This window comes from Salmo salar, chromosome ssa12 (genome assembly GCF_905237065.1).
Source record: "Salmo salar chromosome ssa12, Ssal_v3.1, whole genome shotgun sequence".
Classification (NCBI taxonomy): Eukaryota; Metazoa; Chordata; class Actinopteri; order Salmoniformes; family Salmonidae; genus Salmo; species Salmo salar.
Genome location: NC_059453.1, coordinates 87214285 through 87232099, shown reverse-complemented (window position 1 = coordinate 87232099; position 17815 = coordinate 87214285). Strand labels below are relative to the sequence as shown.

General features: G+C 44.2%; 1 protein-coding gene across 1 annotated transcript in view; it reads left to right on the top strand.

Annotated features, from left to right (window-relative positions):
- LOC106566077 (nerve growth factor) overlaps window positions 1-847 on the top strand; it is a 32802-nt gene extending 31955 nt beyond the window's left edge. Inside the window, exon 3 of the mRNA XM_014133898.2 lies at window positions 10-847. Within this exon, the coding sequence (XP_013989373.1) occupies window positions 22-636 (615 nt within the window). The 5' untranslated portion in view covers window positions 10-21 and the 3' untranslated portion in view covers window positions 637-847. The remainder of the gene's footprint in view (window positions 1-9) is intronic.
- Window positions 848-17815: the final 16968 nt, after the last annotated feature.

Below are 17815 nucleotides of genomic sequence, written 5' to 3'. Positions count from 1 at the left end.
TCCCGCCAGGTGTGTGTGTCCATGAGGTCGTCCATGTTGGTCTTGATCCTCGTGGTCAGTGCCCAGGCCGTGTGCACCATGGGAGGGGACTTCTGCCCCCCGGCCTCCACTCAGCAGCAGGGCCCTGCCCCTAACAGGACCCCTAACTCTGCCCCCACCGTGGACCCCAAACTCTTCACCAAGCGACGGTACCGCTCGCCCCGCGTTCTCTTCAGTGCGCAGCCACCCGACACGGAGCCCACAGGACGTCAGGGGTCAGGGGCCAGCAGGGCGAGGCGCATGGTAGGTCAGCCACAGCACCGAGGGGTGTACTCTGTGTGTGAGAGTGTCAGCAACTGGGTAGGCAACAAGACCAAGGCCACAGATATATCTGGCAATGAGGTGGAGGTGCTCCCGGACGTCAACATTAACAACGTCAAGAAAAAGCAGTACTTCTTTGAGACCACGTGCCGTGGCGCCCGGGCGGGTAGCTCTGGCTGCCTGGGCATCGACGGGCGACACTGGAACTCCTACTGCACCAACTCGCACACCTTCGTGCGGGCGTTGACTTCCTTTAAGGACCTGGTGGCCTGGAGACTGATCCGCATCGATGTGGCCTGTGTGTGTGTGCTCAGCCGAAAGTCTTGGCGACAGTGACCGTACTGTAATCACTGGTCCTGTAGTCGCTGCAGTACTGGCCGACAGGACCACATGGTACTGTTATGAAGTCACTGGAGTACTGCAGTTCCACCCCCCCACCCCCACCCCACTGGAGTACTGCAGTTCCACCCCACTGGAGTACTGCAGTTCCACCCCCCCACCCCACTGGAGTACTGCAGTTCCACCCCCCACCCCACTGGAGTACTGCAGTTCCACCCCCCCCCACCCCACTGGAGTACTGCAGTTCCACCCCCCACCCCACTGGAGTACTGCAGTCCCACCCCACTGGAGTACTGCAGTTCCACCCCCCCACCCCACTGGAGTACTGCAGTTCCACACCCCCCCCACTGGAGTACTGCAGTTCCACACCCCCACCCCACTGGAGTACTGCAGTTCCACACCCCCACCCCACTGGAGTACTGCAGTTCCACACCCCCACCCCACTGGAGTACTGCAGTTCCACCCCCCCCACCCCACTGGAGTACTGCAGTTCCACCCCCCCCCCACTGGAGTACTGCAGTTCCACCCCCCCACCCCACTGGAGTACTGCAGTTCCACCCCCCACCCCACTGGAGTACTGCAGTTCCACCCCCCACCCCACTGGAGTACTGCAGTTCCACCCCCCCACCCCACTGGAGTCTGCAGTTCCACCCCCCCACCCCACTGGAGTACTGCAGTTCCACCCCCCCACCCCACTGGAGTACTGCAGTTCCACCCCCCACCCCACTGGAGTACTGCAGTTCCACCCCCCCCACCCCACTGGAGTACTGCAGTTCCACCCCCCACCCCACTGGAGTACTGCAGTTCCACCCCCCCCACCCCCCCCCCACCCCACTGGAGTACTGCAGTTCCACCCCCCACCCCACTGGAGTACTGCAGTTCCACACCCCCACCCCACTGGAGTACTGCAGTACCACCCCCCACCTCACTGGAGTACTGCAGTTCCACCCCCCCACCCAACTGGAGTACTCAGACACTCTCTGCCCCACCCCAGCCCTCAGCTCACAGTTAATTATTGATTGAGGACTGCATGTATATAAACCAACCATTTGTTTATTAGTTGTTGTTGTTGTTGTTGTTGTTATTTATTAAACACCTCAGTACATGCACTGCATCTTGTGTGGCGTTATTGTCTGGGTGATGGGTCTGGTGTCCGTCACAGGGACTAATGAACAACAGTCAGACTGACAGAAGGACAAATAACAGGTAGGCTAGGAGACAGTACTGTAATGTCAAAACAAGTCACTATACTTAGAGGTTTTCTAAACGACACAAAATCCTGTTCCATGAGAATGTGGATGAATAGAAACATATGGCATTATTTTGATGTGCTTTGGTCAGCCTTTGGCTCATGCCTCTGAGATTTCACTTTGTTATTTCAGGAAGAAAAAAAAAATCTATTTTTTCCTAAAGAATCTCCATTTCAACTTGGATGACCCAGGCATATCTAAAATAAAAAGTCCCTGTGGAAAAAATGTGTCCTAGGGTAGGTTTCCCGAAAGCTTCGTAGCTAACGTGATGCTTTATTTCTCTCCATGGGCTGACTTTCCCGAAAGCCTCAGTCCGTTTGCGTCATGGAGAGAAATAACTTGAAGAGAATACCTAAAGTGCCATGTTGGCTACGAGGCTTTCTGGGAATTTACTCCAGAACACAGTTTTTCCACTTTTTGGTCTATTTCATTTTAGAAGATGTGCCATGTTCATGATCATTGAAAGGTTTCTCGAAAGCTCCGTAGCACTTTTATTTCTCCCATGGCCATGACAATCTATTTATCTTATTTCACCCATAACTGAAACAGACCGATGCGTTCGGGAAACTCAACCCAAACAACTCTACTGTCCCTCAGACACCTTTAACGTGGCCCAGCAGTCCTGGCTACATCTGGGATAAATCAAGGGATTGGAATATCCTCCTGGCTGCATGGATCATCTCCACAACCCAAACACTGAGCTGGACGGCCAGCAATGCATCCACCTCCTGGCTATGACCCCAGGGATGAGCAGGTCAGGTTAACCACAGGGTAATGAGGTCACATCTGTGGAGCTACACCACTTGTCTTCAACCCTAAACCTAAAAAGACCCACATGGTGTGACTTGTAATGTATGTATTATAAATTAAAGTTTAAAATAGATACTTCAGCGTGTATACAGATGTAGGATCTTAATTTGAGCAAGTTTGCTACAGACGGAAAATAATCCTGCAGCAACAGGAAATGTGAATTGTTATGTGGATTATAAACAATGAACATTTTTGCAGGTGTTGATACATTTTTCATTAGGGCAAATCAAGTGGAAATTCCAAATGTTAGAAGCCTTTTTAACCCTCAAATAAACTACAAGTTTGCATTTCCTGCTGTGCAGGAAAATTCTCAGCAACAAAAGACTGATCAGATTAAGATCCTACATCTGTATGTATTTTCAAATCTTCCTGTTGGAAAATTAAACTTGAAATTGCACTTTTGTTCCAGCCCATGTGCTAGAACAACTGGTTCAATGTATTCAACTTATAATGAAGCCCTTGATTCGTTGAATCAAGTGTAATTCTTGGCTGAAACAAACACATGCATACCATGTGGGTCTCTGGGACCAGGACAGAATAACGCTGATCTACAGTCTGAGAGTTTACAGAAGTCACAGTAACATTAAACAGAATACTTTCAGTCCTAAAGGCAGAAATGTAAGAGCAGGCCAGCATTTTTGTCCCATTACCGTTACACAACAGTTTCTCTGTCATTTTCAGTGAGCGCTTGTTCTGTTATTTCCAGAGGAAATATAGGTGGCGTTTTTGTTGACCTAACATAAGTGACATGCTGGTGAAGAATACAGACAAATTGGGCTCTATTCAATCCACTTTGTGTAAATTCAGATTTACAGTGGTTAATTTCAAATACACACTCAAATGCATTTCCATTTCACTCTGATATTTAGAAGGCTGATCTTTTAAGGGATGTTTTAAAGCTGAAGAAGAGTCAACCCCTGAAACAAGGTTTGCCAACATTCAATAGTGGAGCGTAAACCACAGATCAATACTGCCCTCTAGTGTTCTTCATGATGATCAACAATCTCTCTACAGCTCAAAGACATCACTACATTGACCATCGCCAATCACATTCATACTGCCATAGACAGGGTACCATTCAGGTCATGGAGAAAGGACAGGTAAAGACAACTCTAAACTCCTCTCAGAGTAGTAATGTTAAACCAACAATCTCTATGCCATGATTTCTTTGCCAGCTAGTTACACTTGATAACCATTTACTATTCCAAGCTGGAAAACAAAATCATATGTAAATCTGTGATTTTACCCTGATGTAGACTGATGACCCAATATAAATGCTTCAGTTCTTGGTCATGTCCTTAACCAGAGAGAAATACAATGTTGAAGTTGTTTGATCCACAGGCTGTATTTGGATAGAAAAGCCATTCTGAAAGAGAGACAGCAGAGGTCGCTGTTACCTTTCCTCAGCCAATAAAATAAAAAATTTGTAGAGATCGCTGTGACCTTCGCTGCCACAACTAATGCCCTACCTCTTTCCCTGCCAATGGACAAGAGTAATACGAGATTAAAAAGGTCCTCTGCAATTCTAACAATGAAATGAAAATCAAAGGTAAAAAAATAAATAAAATAAGTTAATACCTTCATTTGGATGAGTGAAACAATATGGCATTTTGACTTATTTTCTCTAAATCAAGTGCTAGCATAGGCTACTGTATTTTAAAATCATATATTTAGTGGAAATTCAATACCACCAATATAATGCTGTCCGATGTATCAGAACTTGTTCAACAAACTTGTGTACAACATAGTGGAATCCTGAGTGACTTACAAGGCGTGGTTATGATGGTGTTTTGGTCATAACAAAGATCCCACAGGACTATTTCCATAATAAACAGATTATTCCATGGGCGAGCAGCCACACACAAGCCTAAGATCAACATACCAAGCGTCAGCTGGAGTGGTGTAAAGCTCACCGCCATTGGATTCTGGAGCAGTGGAAACACGTTCTCTGGAGTGATGAATCACGCTTCACCATCTGGCAGTCTGACGGACTAATCTGGGTTTGGCGGATGCCAGGACAATGCTACCTGCCCCAATGCATAGTGCCAACTCTAAAGTTTGGTGAAGGAGGAATAATGGTCTGGGGCGGTTTTTCATGGTTCGGCCTGGGCCCCTTAGTTCCAGTGAAGGGAAATCTTAACGCTACAGCATACAATGACATTCTAAACAATTCTGTGCTTCCAACTTTGTGGCAACAGTTTGGGAAAGGCCCTTTCCTGTTTCAGCATGACAATGCCCCTGTGCATACAGGTCCATACAGAAATGGTTTGCGAGATCGGTGTGGAAGAACTTGGACTGGCCTGCACAGAGCCCTGACATCAACCCCATCGAACCCCTATTGGGATGAATTGGAAAGCCGACTGTAAGCCAGGCCTAAACGCCAAACCTCAGTGCCCGACCTCACTAATGCTCGTGGCTAAATGGAAGCAAGTGACAAAGCAACGTTCCAACATCTAGTGGAAAGCATTAGCAGAAGAGTGGAGGCTGTTATAGCATAAAGGGTGGGGGGCACCAACTCAATATTAAATGCCCATGATTTTGGAATGAGATGTTCGACTAGCAGTCCACATACTTTTGGTCATGTACTGTAGCTATGATGTCCCACTACATTTCCCTCCCTCAAACTATTTGGAATTGTGATGCGATGTGACTTTTTTTCTGGAAATGTGTCTTGAGTTTTGTCGGGGGGGGATCTGTTTTGGCCACATCTTAAAGCTGTTTATTGTTGTTTTAGAAAGGATGGGAACAGGCTCTGCTCATTCTCGGGAATATCAAGGTTTTTGCTTTTTGCTTATTTTTTTTGCTTTTTTTGCTTTTTTGCTTATATCAAGGTTTTTGCTTATAGACATGTTGTCAGACTCAGCACACATTTAGGCCTTTTACACAAGAATAAGGGCACAAGGCTGTCAGCGGTTAACTAACAATTGTTGTCACATTGCTAAGAAATGTGTTCATATGAAATGTTATTTTACCTGTTTTCATATTGTTTTCTAACAATTTTTAACATTTCTGAAACACATTGTTCTTGATTATAAAATAAAACAACAAAAATATATATATAAATATGATGGGTATTACAGTACTTCAGCTCTGTTCCCGAGTGTAGAACTCTCTCTCTCTGCCCTCTAAGACAATTGGTCATCCCCAGAGTGGTGTCACTTTGTCAGACAGCAGCCCTTTGTGCCTAGTTAAGAGACAAAAAGCAGTGGTGTTGTGAGACAAGCCAAAGAGGGCGGGTGGTAGAGGACAGGAGAAAACAGTCCATTTGGGGTACAGTGCCTATACTTAAACAGCGGTACCATTCTGGTCATGGAGAAAGTACATGTAAAAGACAACAACAAACTCCTCTCAGAGTAGTAATGTTAAACCAACAATCTATGCCATGAGTTCCTTGCCAGTGATTTACTATTCCTAGTTGGAAAACAAAACAAAAACACTTGGTAAAACAGTGATTTTACCCAGATGTAGGCTGATGACCCAATATAAATGCTTCAGTTATTGGTCATATCCTTAACCAGAGAGAAATAAAATGCTTAAGTTGTTTGATCCACAGGATGTATTTGGATAGATAAGCCATTCAGACCGAGAGGTCGTTGTTTCTCTCCTCAGCCAAAAAACAGCCAATTTTATTAATCTTTATTTAACTAGGCAAGTCAGTTAAGAACAAATTCTTATTTTCAATGACGGCCTAGGAACAGTAGGTTAACTGCATGTTCAGAACGACAGAGTTGTACCTTGTCAGCTCTGGGATTTGAACTTGCAACCTTTCGATTACTAGTCCAACGCTCTAACCACTAGGCTACCCTGCCGCCCCATTGAGTCAAAACAAAATGAGCAAAGATCGCTGTGACCTTCACTGCCACAACTAATGCCCTACCTCCTTCCCTGCCAATAGACAAGAGTAATACGAGTTTAAAAAAAGGTGCTCTGCTACTCTAACAATGAAAAGAAAACCAAAGATAACTGTAAAAATGAATCATAATAATATTCCTTTCATTTGGCTCAATGAAACAATGATATTCTGAATCAGTATGTGCTAGCATACTGTATTTCACAACCATATATTTGCTGGAAATTCAAAACCACCAATATAATGCTATCTGATGTATCAGAACTTTTTCAACAGACTTGTGTACAACTATTTTTTTCATGAAATGATTGATGAGCAACGTCATAGTGGAATCCTGAGTGACTTACAAGGCGTGGTCATGATGGTGTTTTGGGCAAAACAAAGATCCCACAGGACTATTTCCATAATAAACATATTATTATATATAGCCAACAAGTGCTCAGCTTACAGTACCGTTCAAAAGTTTGGGGTCACTTAGAAATGTCCTTGTTTTTGAAAGAAAATGCAAATTTTTTGTCCATTAAAATAACAACAAATTGATCGGAAATACTGTGTAGACATTGTTAATGTTGTAAATGACAGTTGTAGCTGGAAACGGCAGATTTTGCATTGAATATCTACATAGCCGTACAGAGGCCCATTATCAGCAACCATCACTCCTGTGTCCCAATGGCACATTGTGTTAGCTAATCCAAGTTTATCATTTTAAAAAGGCTAAATGATCATTAGAAAACCCTTTTGCAATTATGTTAGCACAGCTGAAAACTGTTCTGATTAAAGAAGCAATAAAACTGTCCTTCTTTAGACTACATTACATTACATTACATTTAGACTAGTTGAGTATCTGGAGCGTCAACATTTGTGGGTTCGATTACAGGCTCAAAACCTGCAAAACACTAGTCTCAACGTCAACAGTGAAGAGGCGACTCTGGGATGCTGGCCTTCTAGGCAGAGTTGCAAAGAAAAAGCCATATCTCAGACTGGCCATTAAAAATAAAAGTTTAAGACGGGCAAAAGAACATAGACACAGGACAAAGGAAGATTGGAAAAAAGTATTATGGAGTTCCTCTGTCCAGTGTCCTTTTGCCCATCTTAATCTTTTCTTTTTATTGGCCAGTCTGAGATATGGCTTTTTCTTTGCAACTCTGCCTAGAAGGCCAGCATCCCGAAGTTGTCAGTCAAGGACTTGTGAGGCATCTGTTCCTCAGACTAGACAGTAAATGTGCTTGTCCTCTTGCTCAGTTGTGCACCAGGGCCTCCCACTATTTCTATTCTGGTTAGAGGCAGAGTTTGGGAAAGACAATTTTCACAAAAATAAATTCACCTTTATAATAAAAAGCATTACATGCATAATCGCATTTGCAGTCACTTTGGATAATGGTGTTTTCCCGCTAATGGAACATTCACCCTGTTGGCTGTCATCAAGGCTCTGAAGGCGTGGAGACATTGGCTTGAGGGGGCTAAACACCCTTTTCTCATCTGGACTGACCACCGCAATCTGGAGTACATCCGGGCAGCGAGGAGACTGAACCCTCGCCAGGCAAGGTGGGCCATGTTTTTCACCCGTTTTGTTTTCACCCTTTCATACAGACCAGGTTCCCAGAACGTGAAGGCAGACGCACTGTCCCGGCTGTATGACACAGAGGAGCGGCCCATGGATCCCACTCCCATACTCCCGGCCTCCTGCCTGGTGGCACCAGTAGTGTGGGAGCTGGACGCGGACATTGAGCAGGCGTTACGTGCAGAGCACGCTCCCCTCCAGTGTCCCGCTAGGCGTCTGTACGTTCCGTCTGCTGTCCGTGATCGGCTGATCTATTGGGACCACACGTCACCTTCCTCTGGTCATCCAGGCATCAGTCGGACGGTGCGCTGTCTGAATGGGTAGTACTAGTGGCCCACTTTGGCCAAGGACGTGAGGGTTTATGTTTCCTCTTGCTCGGTGTGCGCTCAGTGTAAGGCTCCTAGGCACCTGCCCAGAGGTAAGTTACACCTCTTACCCGTTCCACAACGGCCATGGTTGCACCTGTCGATCTATTTCCTGACCGATCTCCCCCCATCACAGGGAAACACCACGATCCTGGTTGTTGTAGATCATTTCTCTAAGTCCTTCCGTCTCCTTCCTCTGCCCGGTATCCCTACGACCCTACAGACTGTGGAGGCCTTGTTTACGCATGTCTTCCGGCACTATGGGGTGCCTGAGGATTTAGTGTCTGATCGGGGTCCCCAGTTCACCTCGAGGGTCTGGAGGGCGTTCATGGAACGTCTGGGGGTCTCGATCAGCCTTACCTCAGGTTTTCATCCCGAGAGTAATGGGCAGGTGGAGAGAGTTAACCTGTCTGGGAACGTGGGACCCTAGTCAACAGCCAGTGGAATCGCGTCGCGCAAAATACAAAACCTTATAAATGCTATAACTTCAATTTCTCAAACATATGACTATTTTACACCATTTTATAGATACACCTCTCCTGAATCGAACCACGTTGTCCGATTTCAAAAAGGCTTTACAGCAAAAGCAAAACATTAGATTATGTTAGGAGAGTACCCTGCCAAAAAAAAAAATCACACTGCCATTTTCAAAGCAACTAGTATGCATCACAAATACCCAAAACACAGCTAAATGCAGCACTAACCTTTGACAATCTTCATCAGATGACACTCCAGGACATTATGTTACACAATACATGCATTTTTTGTTCGATAAAGTTCATATTTAGTTCATATTTATATATAAAAACAGCATTTTACATCGGCGCGTGACGTTCAGAAAATATTTTCCCTCAAATGCTTCCGGTGATCAGCGCTACAACTTACAAAATTACTATTCGAAAACATTGTTAAAATGTAATATTGTCATTCAAAGAATTATAGATTAACATCTCGTGAATGCAACCGCATTGCCAGATTTAAAAATAACTTTACTGGGAAATCACACTTTGCAACAAACGACGTGGTATGCTCAGAAAAATAGGCTAGGCGATACATGTTAGCGCCATCTTGGAACCATCTAAAATCAAATATACTATTGTAAATATTCCCTTCCCTTTGATTATCTTCATCAGAAGGCACTTCCAGGAATCCCAGGTCCACAACAAATGTTGTTTTGTTCGAAAAAGTTAATAATTTATGTCCCAATAGTTCCTTCTTGTTAGCGCGTTCCGAAGGCTACTCATAATGTACTGAAGCGCGCGGGACTTGTCGTCACGAATGTGCAAAAAAATATATATTTACGTTCGTTCAAACATGTCAAACGTTGTATAACATAAATCTTTAGGGCCTTTTTCAACCAGAGCTTCAATAATATTCAAGGCGGACGATTGCATTGTCTTACTAAACGTTTCGGAACAAAAGGGTTCCCATGGGCGCCCGCATCATAGTAGTAATGGCCCTCCTCCTGTGACCAACTTCCCAAGCCTCTCTTTGGGTCAGTTTCTACCATAGAAGACTCAAACCACTTTGTAAAGAATGTTGACATCTAGTGGAAGCCTTAGGAAGTGCTAAATGATTAATAAGTCCCTGTGTGTTTCAATGGCAAAGGTTTGAAGTGATTCCACACATCAGATTTCCATTTCCTGTTAGGATTTGTCTCAGGGTTTTGACTGCCATATGAGTTCTGTTATACTCACAGACACCATTCAAACAGTTTTAGAAACTTTAGAGTGTTTTCTATCCAAATCTACTAATTATATGCATATTCTAGTTACTGGGCAGGAGTAGTAACCAGATTAAATCGGGTACGTTTTTTATCCGGCCGTGCAAATACTGCCCCCTATCCCCAACAGGTTAACCAGGATGTGGGTAGGTTTCTGAGGTCTTATTGCCAGGACCGGCCGGGGGAGTGGGCGGCGTTTGTGCCCTGGGCAGTGATGGCCCAGAACTCACTCCGCCACTCCTCCACAAACCTCTCCCCCTTCCAGTGCGTACTGGGGTATCAGCCGGTTCTGGCTCCTTGGCATCAGAGTCAGACCGAGGCTCCTGCGGTGGACGACTGGTTCCGGCACATGGAGGAGACATGGGACGCCGCTCATGTTCACCTTCAGTGCGACGTGCTGCGCCAGAAAGCCAGCGCAGACCGTCACCGCAGTGAGGCCCCGGTGTTCGCACCGGGGGACTGGGTATGGCTCTCGATCCAAAACCTGCCCCTCCATCTGCCCTGCCAGAAGCTGGGTCCGTGGTTTGTGGGGCCATTTAAAGTCTGAGGAGACTGAACGAGGTGAGTTACAGGTTACAGCTTCCCCCCGATTACCGTATTAACCCCTCGTTCCATGGGTCTCTCCTCAGGCCGGTGGTGGCTGGCCCGCTCCAGGAGTCTGAGGTGTGGGAGGTTCCTCCGCCCCCTCTGGACATCGAGGGGGCCCCGGCGTACTCCTTTGGATCCATACTGGATTCGAGGCGTCGGGCGAGGGCGCCTTCAGTACCTCGTGGACTGGGAGGGGTATGGTCCAGAGGAGAGATGCTGGGTTCCGGTGGAGGACATGTTGGACCCTTCAATGCTGCGGGAGTTCCACCGTCTCCGTCCGGATCGCCCTGCACCTCGCCCTCCGGGTCGTCCTCGAGGCCGGTGTCGGCGTGCTGCTGGAGCCACGCGTCAAGGGGGGGGGGTACTGTCACGACTTCCACCAAGGTCGGTTCCTCTCCTTGTTCGGGCGGTGTTCGGCAGTCGGTGTCACCGGTCTTCTAGCCATCGTTGCTCCACTTTTCATTTTCCATTTGTTTTGTCTTGTTTTCCAACACACCTGGTTCTCATTTCCCTCATTAAGTGTTGTATATTTAACCCAGTGTTCTCCCCCATGTCTTTGTGTGGAATTGTTTGTTGTAAGTGCTTGTGCACATGTTTACTGGTGCGCTTCGGGTTTTGTACCCATGTTGGTTATTTCTTTATGCCGTTGGTTTTGAAATTAAACTGCTCTGGCTATTACCTAGTTCTGCTCTCCTGCGTCTGACTTCACTGCCACCAGTTACGCACCCCTTTACAAGACCTGTTAACTTTTTGAGGCTAGTGGGACGCTTGCGTCCCACCCACCGTGCAGCCAGTGAAAAATCAGAGCGCCAAATTCGAAAACAACAAAATGTCATAATTCAAATTTCTCAAACATACAACTATTTTACACCATTTTATAGATAAACATCTCCTTAATCCAACCACGTTGTCCAATTTCAAAAAGGCTTTACGGCGAAAGCATAAAGTTAGATTATGTTAGGACAGTACATAGACAAAAAACATTACACACAGCCATTTTCAATGCAAGGACAAGCGTCACCAAAAGCAGAAAACCAGCTAAAATTATGCACTAACCTTTGACAATCTCCATCAGATGACACTCCTAGGACATTATGTTAGACAATACATGCATTTTTTGTTCTATCAAGTTCATATTTATATCCAAAAAATACCCGTCATAAACGTTGATAAAATATTAAACTGTTATTCAAAGAATTATAGATTAACATCTGAATGCAACCGCATTGACAGATTTCAAAATAACTTTACTGGGAAAGAACACTTTGCAATAATCTGAGTACTGCGCTCAAAAAAATACATCAGGCAATTACAGGTAGCCGCCATTTTGGAATCTTCTAAATGCATAAATAGCATTATAAATATTCACTTACCATTAATAATCTTCATCAGAAGGCACTTTCAGGAATCCCAGGTCCACAATAAATGTTGTTTTGTTCGATAAAGTTCATAATATATGTCCAAATAACTCCATGTTGTTTGCACGTTCAGTAAGCTACTCAAAATGTAGGACGCGTGAGGAAAATGTCACGACGAAAAGTCAAAAAGTTAGATTTACGTTCGTTCAAACATTGTATAGCATCAATCTTTAGGGCCTTTTTCAATCAGAACTTCAGTAATATTCCAACCGCACAATTCCAGTGTCTTGAAAAACGTTTTGGAACACAGCTAACTCTCGCGTGAATGCGCACAAATTAACTGATGCCCCTTCCCTGGGTCACCAACTTCCAACTTCCTTTGTTGGCGCTCTGTTCACCATAGAAGCCTCAAACAACTTTCTAAAGACTGTTGACATCTAGTGGAAGCCCCAGGAAGTGCAAAATGAACCCTAACTCACTGTGTGTTCGATAGGCAGGGACTTGAAAGAACTACAGGAACCAGATTTTCATTTCCTGCTTGTATTTTTCTCAGGTTTTTGACAGCCAAATGAGTTCTGCCAAACTCACAGACGTCATTCAAACAGTTTTGGAAACTTTAGTGTTTTCTATCCAAATCTACTAATAATTTGCAAATATTTGACTCTGGGCTCGAGTATTAGGCCATTTACTTTGGGCACGCTTTTCATCCAAAATCGAAAATACTGCCCCCTATACCTTGACAGGTTAAATGAAATGCATTCCAGGTAACTACCTCATGAAGCTGGTTGAGAGAATGCCAAGAGTGTGCAAATCTGTCATCAAGGCAAAGGGTGGCTACTTTGAAGAATCTCAAATATAAAATATATTTGGATTTAACACTTTTTTGGTTACAGAATTATTCCATTCCAAAAAACCTTGAATGAGTAGGTGTGTTCAAACTTTTGACTGGTACTGTAGGCTATTGTTTTGGCCTGTGTGGTTCATATGTGTTGTGGTTTGTTGCATTGTATTGCTTAGTTTAGCATTTGTGTCAACTTTGAATTCAATCTAAGCCATAGATTGTTAACTTCCTCCATTTTGTACTTGACCTTTACAGATGCAGACCCGAAGACAAACCAAGTCTCCAATTGTCCCAGTACTTGTTTATGTGCAGGCCTAAGTGACCACACACACTCAAATGGACCTACAGCTGGGGTAAGATTCTTCCATCATTCAAACACATTAGACACAGTTTAAACCACCATGTTGTCAACCAAATGCTGTCCTCATTGCTTAAGTTGTATTGTCTATGGCTCAATTTGTGGAAATACTGTGATCAGTCATCTTTGAGTTTGAGTTTATTTTTACAGGGACAGTGCACATTAATCAACGTTTCAGTTGTGCCGGTTTTAGCCAGCCGGCTAATTTTCAACCGCAGTCCCTGGGCAGGTTATTAAAAACAATTACAATATAGACAATCATTGAGCAGTGAGCACACGCAGAGCGACATAGGACAAGCAAGACATAGCATACAAACAGAGCAGCATACAAACAGAGCAACATAGGACAAAAAGCAACAAGACAAAATCCATAAAAGCAACAAAGTGTTTCCACACCTCACAAGCAAGACAACAGACAACATGGAAAGCGGCAATACACAGCTAGGGATTATGTTCACAAATCTGATTGACCTTTAGCCATGTCTTCAAGCATTTTGTGAAAGTGTGATATGTGGTGTAGTTATGCGTGTCTGATGGCAGTGTATTCCAGACATGGAAAGCTCTCACAGAGAAAGCGGATCTACTAAAGGTGCTTTTCCTTAATGAACTATAGTCACCTCTCATGGCAGACCTTGTGGATCTGCTGCCATATGTTTGGGTTTTATGTATAACAAAAATACTGTGTGGTGGGGTAGCCAGGCCATTTAGGATCTTGAATACAAGACAGTGTATTGCACAAGATTTTCCCAACTCAGGAGCTCATGCTTTCTGAAGATGTAACAGTGATGATGGCTATTGGGCTTCCTATCAAGCACTTTGAAAGCCTGTTTGTAGACAGACTGAATAGGTTTTAATGTTGTACAGCAAGCTTGGGCCCAACTAGTCAAGCAGTATGTTAAGTGGGGGAGTATCATAGATTTGAAGTACAGTTTTGCTACCTCTGTAGTCAAACAATTTCGTATAAATCGGAAATTAGCTAGGTTGAATTTGGTTATTTGAATTACCTTTTTCACATGCTTTTTAAAAGAGAGGTCAGAATCAAGTATGATGCCAAGGTACTTAAAATCAGATACCACCTGGAGCTTCTCCCCTGACACATAGACATCTGGCTCAGTAGCATCTGTTGCCCTCTTTGTGAAGAACATGCAAACTGTTTTTTTCACATTGAGATGCAAACACGAGTCACTCAGCCACTTTGTAACCTGGACCATTACAGTAGTGAGTTCTTGTGCAGCTTGTTGTTTGCTCTTTGCATGCACACATATCACTGTAACATCTGCATACATTTGAACTTCAGACCCAGAACAGACAGAGGGCAGATCATTAATGTACAGGCTGAACAGGAGGAGCCCAACAATGCCCCCTTTGTCAATCTTGGACTTCACATTTTCCAGAAGAAAGCAGTTGGCCGTTACTGTGGAGTATTTCGCTCTGAAGCCAAACTGCATGGAGTGTAATGTGAAGGGGCTGTTGTTGAGGTGGGCAATTAGTTGTTCTGCTACACACTTTTCAACAACCTTCAACACCACAGGTAGTATACTAATGGGCCTGTAGTTACTCACGTCAGCAGGGTCGCCCGATTTAAAGATGACCGTTATTATGGCTGACTTCCATACCCTTGGAAACACCCCCAGACCAATAGATATGTTGGTGGCCTTAGTAATGGGGCCAATGAGTGACTCTTGGTAGTTTTTAAGAAAGGTAGAGTCCAGCCCAAACACATCTTTGGATTTAGAGTTCTTTAGTGAACTAATCACCTTGTTCACCTTTGACTCAGAAATCTCCCTTATGATGAAGACAGGTTGAGCGTCATTCACTAGCACTGAGCCCAAGAAACAAGTGGAGGGGTTCTGTGTCAGTACCCCGACAGAGTCAATAAAGTAGGAATTGAAGGCTATTGCTATTTTGACTGCATCCTGTGTTAGATTGTTATTCACCATGATTTCTAGTCTTTTTGCAGTGTTACTATGGTCTTTCCCTGTTAACTGTTTTAGATTCTCCCAGATCAATTTAGAATTTCCCTTTGCCTCACCAATTACGTTAATTAAAAAGTTTGCCTTGGCCTGTCTGATTTCTTTCATCACCTTATTTCTCAACATGGTAAACCTACGTCTGTCATGCTCTAATTTGGATTTTAGGGCTGTTTTTAGAGCATAATCTCGTTCTTTCATCAATTTCCAGATTTCTCCATTTAGCCAAGGAAGAGTGCTCTTTTGGCTAGGTTTGGATTAGATTTTCTTTAGGAAACCATTTATTGTAGTCTAGATTGTAGATAGTCAGGTTTTTCTATCAGCTTCCACGTCTGTATAGGACAAAAGATCATTCCAGTTAATTCCATTAATTGCGTTTTCAAAATAGTTTAATTCACTCTTAGGTATTCTTAGTTGATCCGGCTTTCTAACAGTAGAGAGGTTAAACCTGCTCTTAGACCGCTTTCTGGCTATACGTGTCAGATTATGATCAGATAGCTCAGTAACCATATTGAATGATTTAGTCACTCTCTCTGGTTAATTACTGAACACCAAATCAATCTGTGTTTTAGAGCAACAAGTCACCATGGTTGGCCCTTTAACTAGCTGTGTAAGGTCAGAGGTATTAGTGATCCGTTTGAGGGTTTTCCTACAAGACTTGTCTTCATAAATAATATTAAAATCTCCCATTAAGATGACCTCTTTCCCAAAATCACATTCCCTAAGCATGTTAAACTGATCAAAAAACACACTTTTGGTGGAAGGTGGTCTATACATTCCAATAAGGGTAAAATACATTTGGGGAGAAAGTATAACGTTCAGGCCAATACATTCTAGTTCATTATCACATGACCACTCAGTTTGTTTACATAGGATATGTTCTTTAATGTAAATCATCAGACCCCCTCCTCTTCCTTCAATCCTGTCTCTCCTGAAAACATTGTAGCCAGGCACAATCAAAGCAGCACATGGAGAGTTTTTATGGAGCCATGTCTCTGAGAGGCAGAGGAAGTCAAGGTTGGAGTCTGTGAGTAGATGTTGAATTTGATCACTTTTTGGAATGACACGACGAATGTTCAAGTGCCCCCCTAGTAGTCCCTTGGGCTTAGCTTGTGGGTCCCAGATGACTCGAGAGTGATTGACACATTGAAAAAAGTAAAATTTTCTGTGTTTTCTGATGGCTGGGTTTAGGCCGTTTTGTTTTGTTTAGGGGCAGTTCGGTAGCGCAATTAACAATCCCTCCCGCTTGCACTGGATACGGAGAACTAATTAAAACAGCTTGCATACCAGAAGCAAAGTCAGGGATCGCATATAGCGGCTTGGGTATGTTTGAAGAGTCAACATCTATCCTGGAGCGAGGTGAGTCGAGAGAAACCATGGGACCATAGCACTCACCCACTTCCACAGCGGCGACGATCAGTGGACGAGGCCATCCACTGCTTCCAGTCCGGTGAGTATTGCTGGCTCGTGATGTTAGGCCCAGGATGGGTTGCACATCCCCAGAGAGCAGGAGGGTAGTGAACAGGTAGGTTAACAGTTTCCGATAAATGTTGGACTTGTGTTCGTTACGCCTAAGCGGTTCAGTGGAATAGGGAGCGAGGTAGACTTGACCATTATTCAGAACATTATGGTATGCTGTGTACTGTCCGCTCCCGTGGAACGGTGAACCAATGTGTTTGGTGTTGATATTCTCCGGCAGTAGATTGATTGTGTCATCCCAGCAAGGACGCACTGAGATTATCAGTAGAGCAGCTACATAACTGACAATCATGGCAAAGTACTGGAGATAAAACACATAATTGCGCTTTAACTCTTTGCATGAGTTACTGAGCTGGGGTCGGCGTACACCTGATGTTTTAGATAAAATAACAGCATTCGTATGAGAAGCGGCACCTGCCGCACCACCCTGCCTTCCGACCGCCATTACTAACAATGAGCTGTCCTCCTTCTAATGTTGTGATTCACAGACACATGATGACCACAATTTCAACGCTGCAACCGAGATGGAATGACATCGAGGGACACACGCTGAGACCCTGAGTATGACTGGACATGGGCTAGGGTATTTGTAATGACCTAAAAAGGGATGCAGAAGCACACCAGCACACCTTTTAATGTTCATTCCATGGCCAACCATCCCTCTAGTTACCCCTTATTCCACACTTTGCCTTTTATGCTCCATGGACCCTCAACTTGACACTTTGGAACTCCATCTTCTTGCTATAAACCTACCCTACCTTCACCCATTTTCCAAATCCAGCTTCCTTGTTCTTCTCCTGATATGATAACATCTAGTAACACGTTTAAAAGTGTTGTGGTGTACTGTTTTTGCTACCTTCTTTTCACCTGTGTAATGCTGTACTCCTCTTATTCTGGGGTTCAGACTGAATGCAGTGGTAAAGGCACTGCTCACAATTGACATCAGCAACATGGACCTGTTACATTGACCAGAAGGCTGTTGATATAGCTGTGTTTAGGCATGGCTACATGGACCTGTTACAT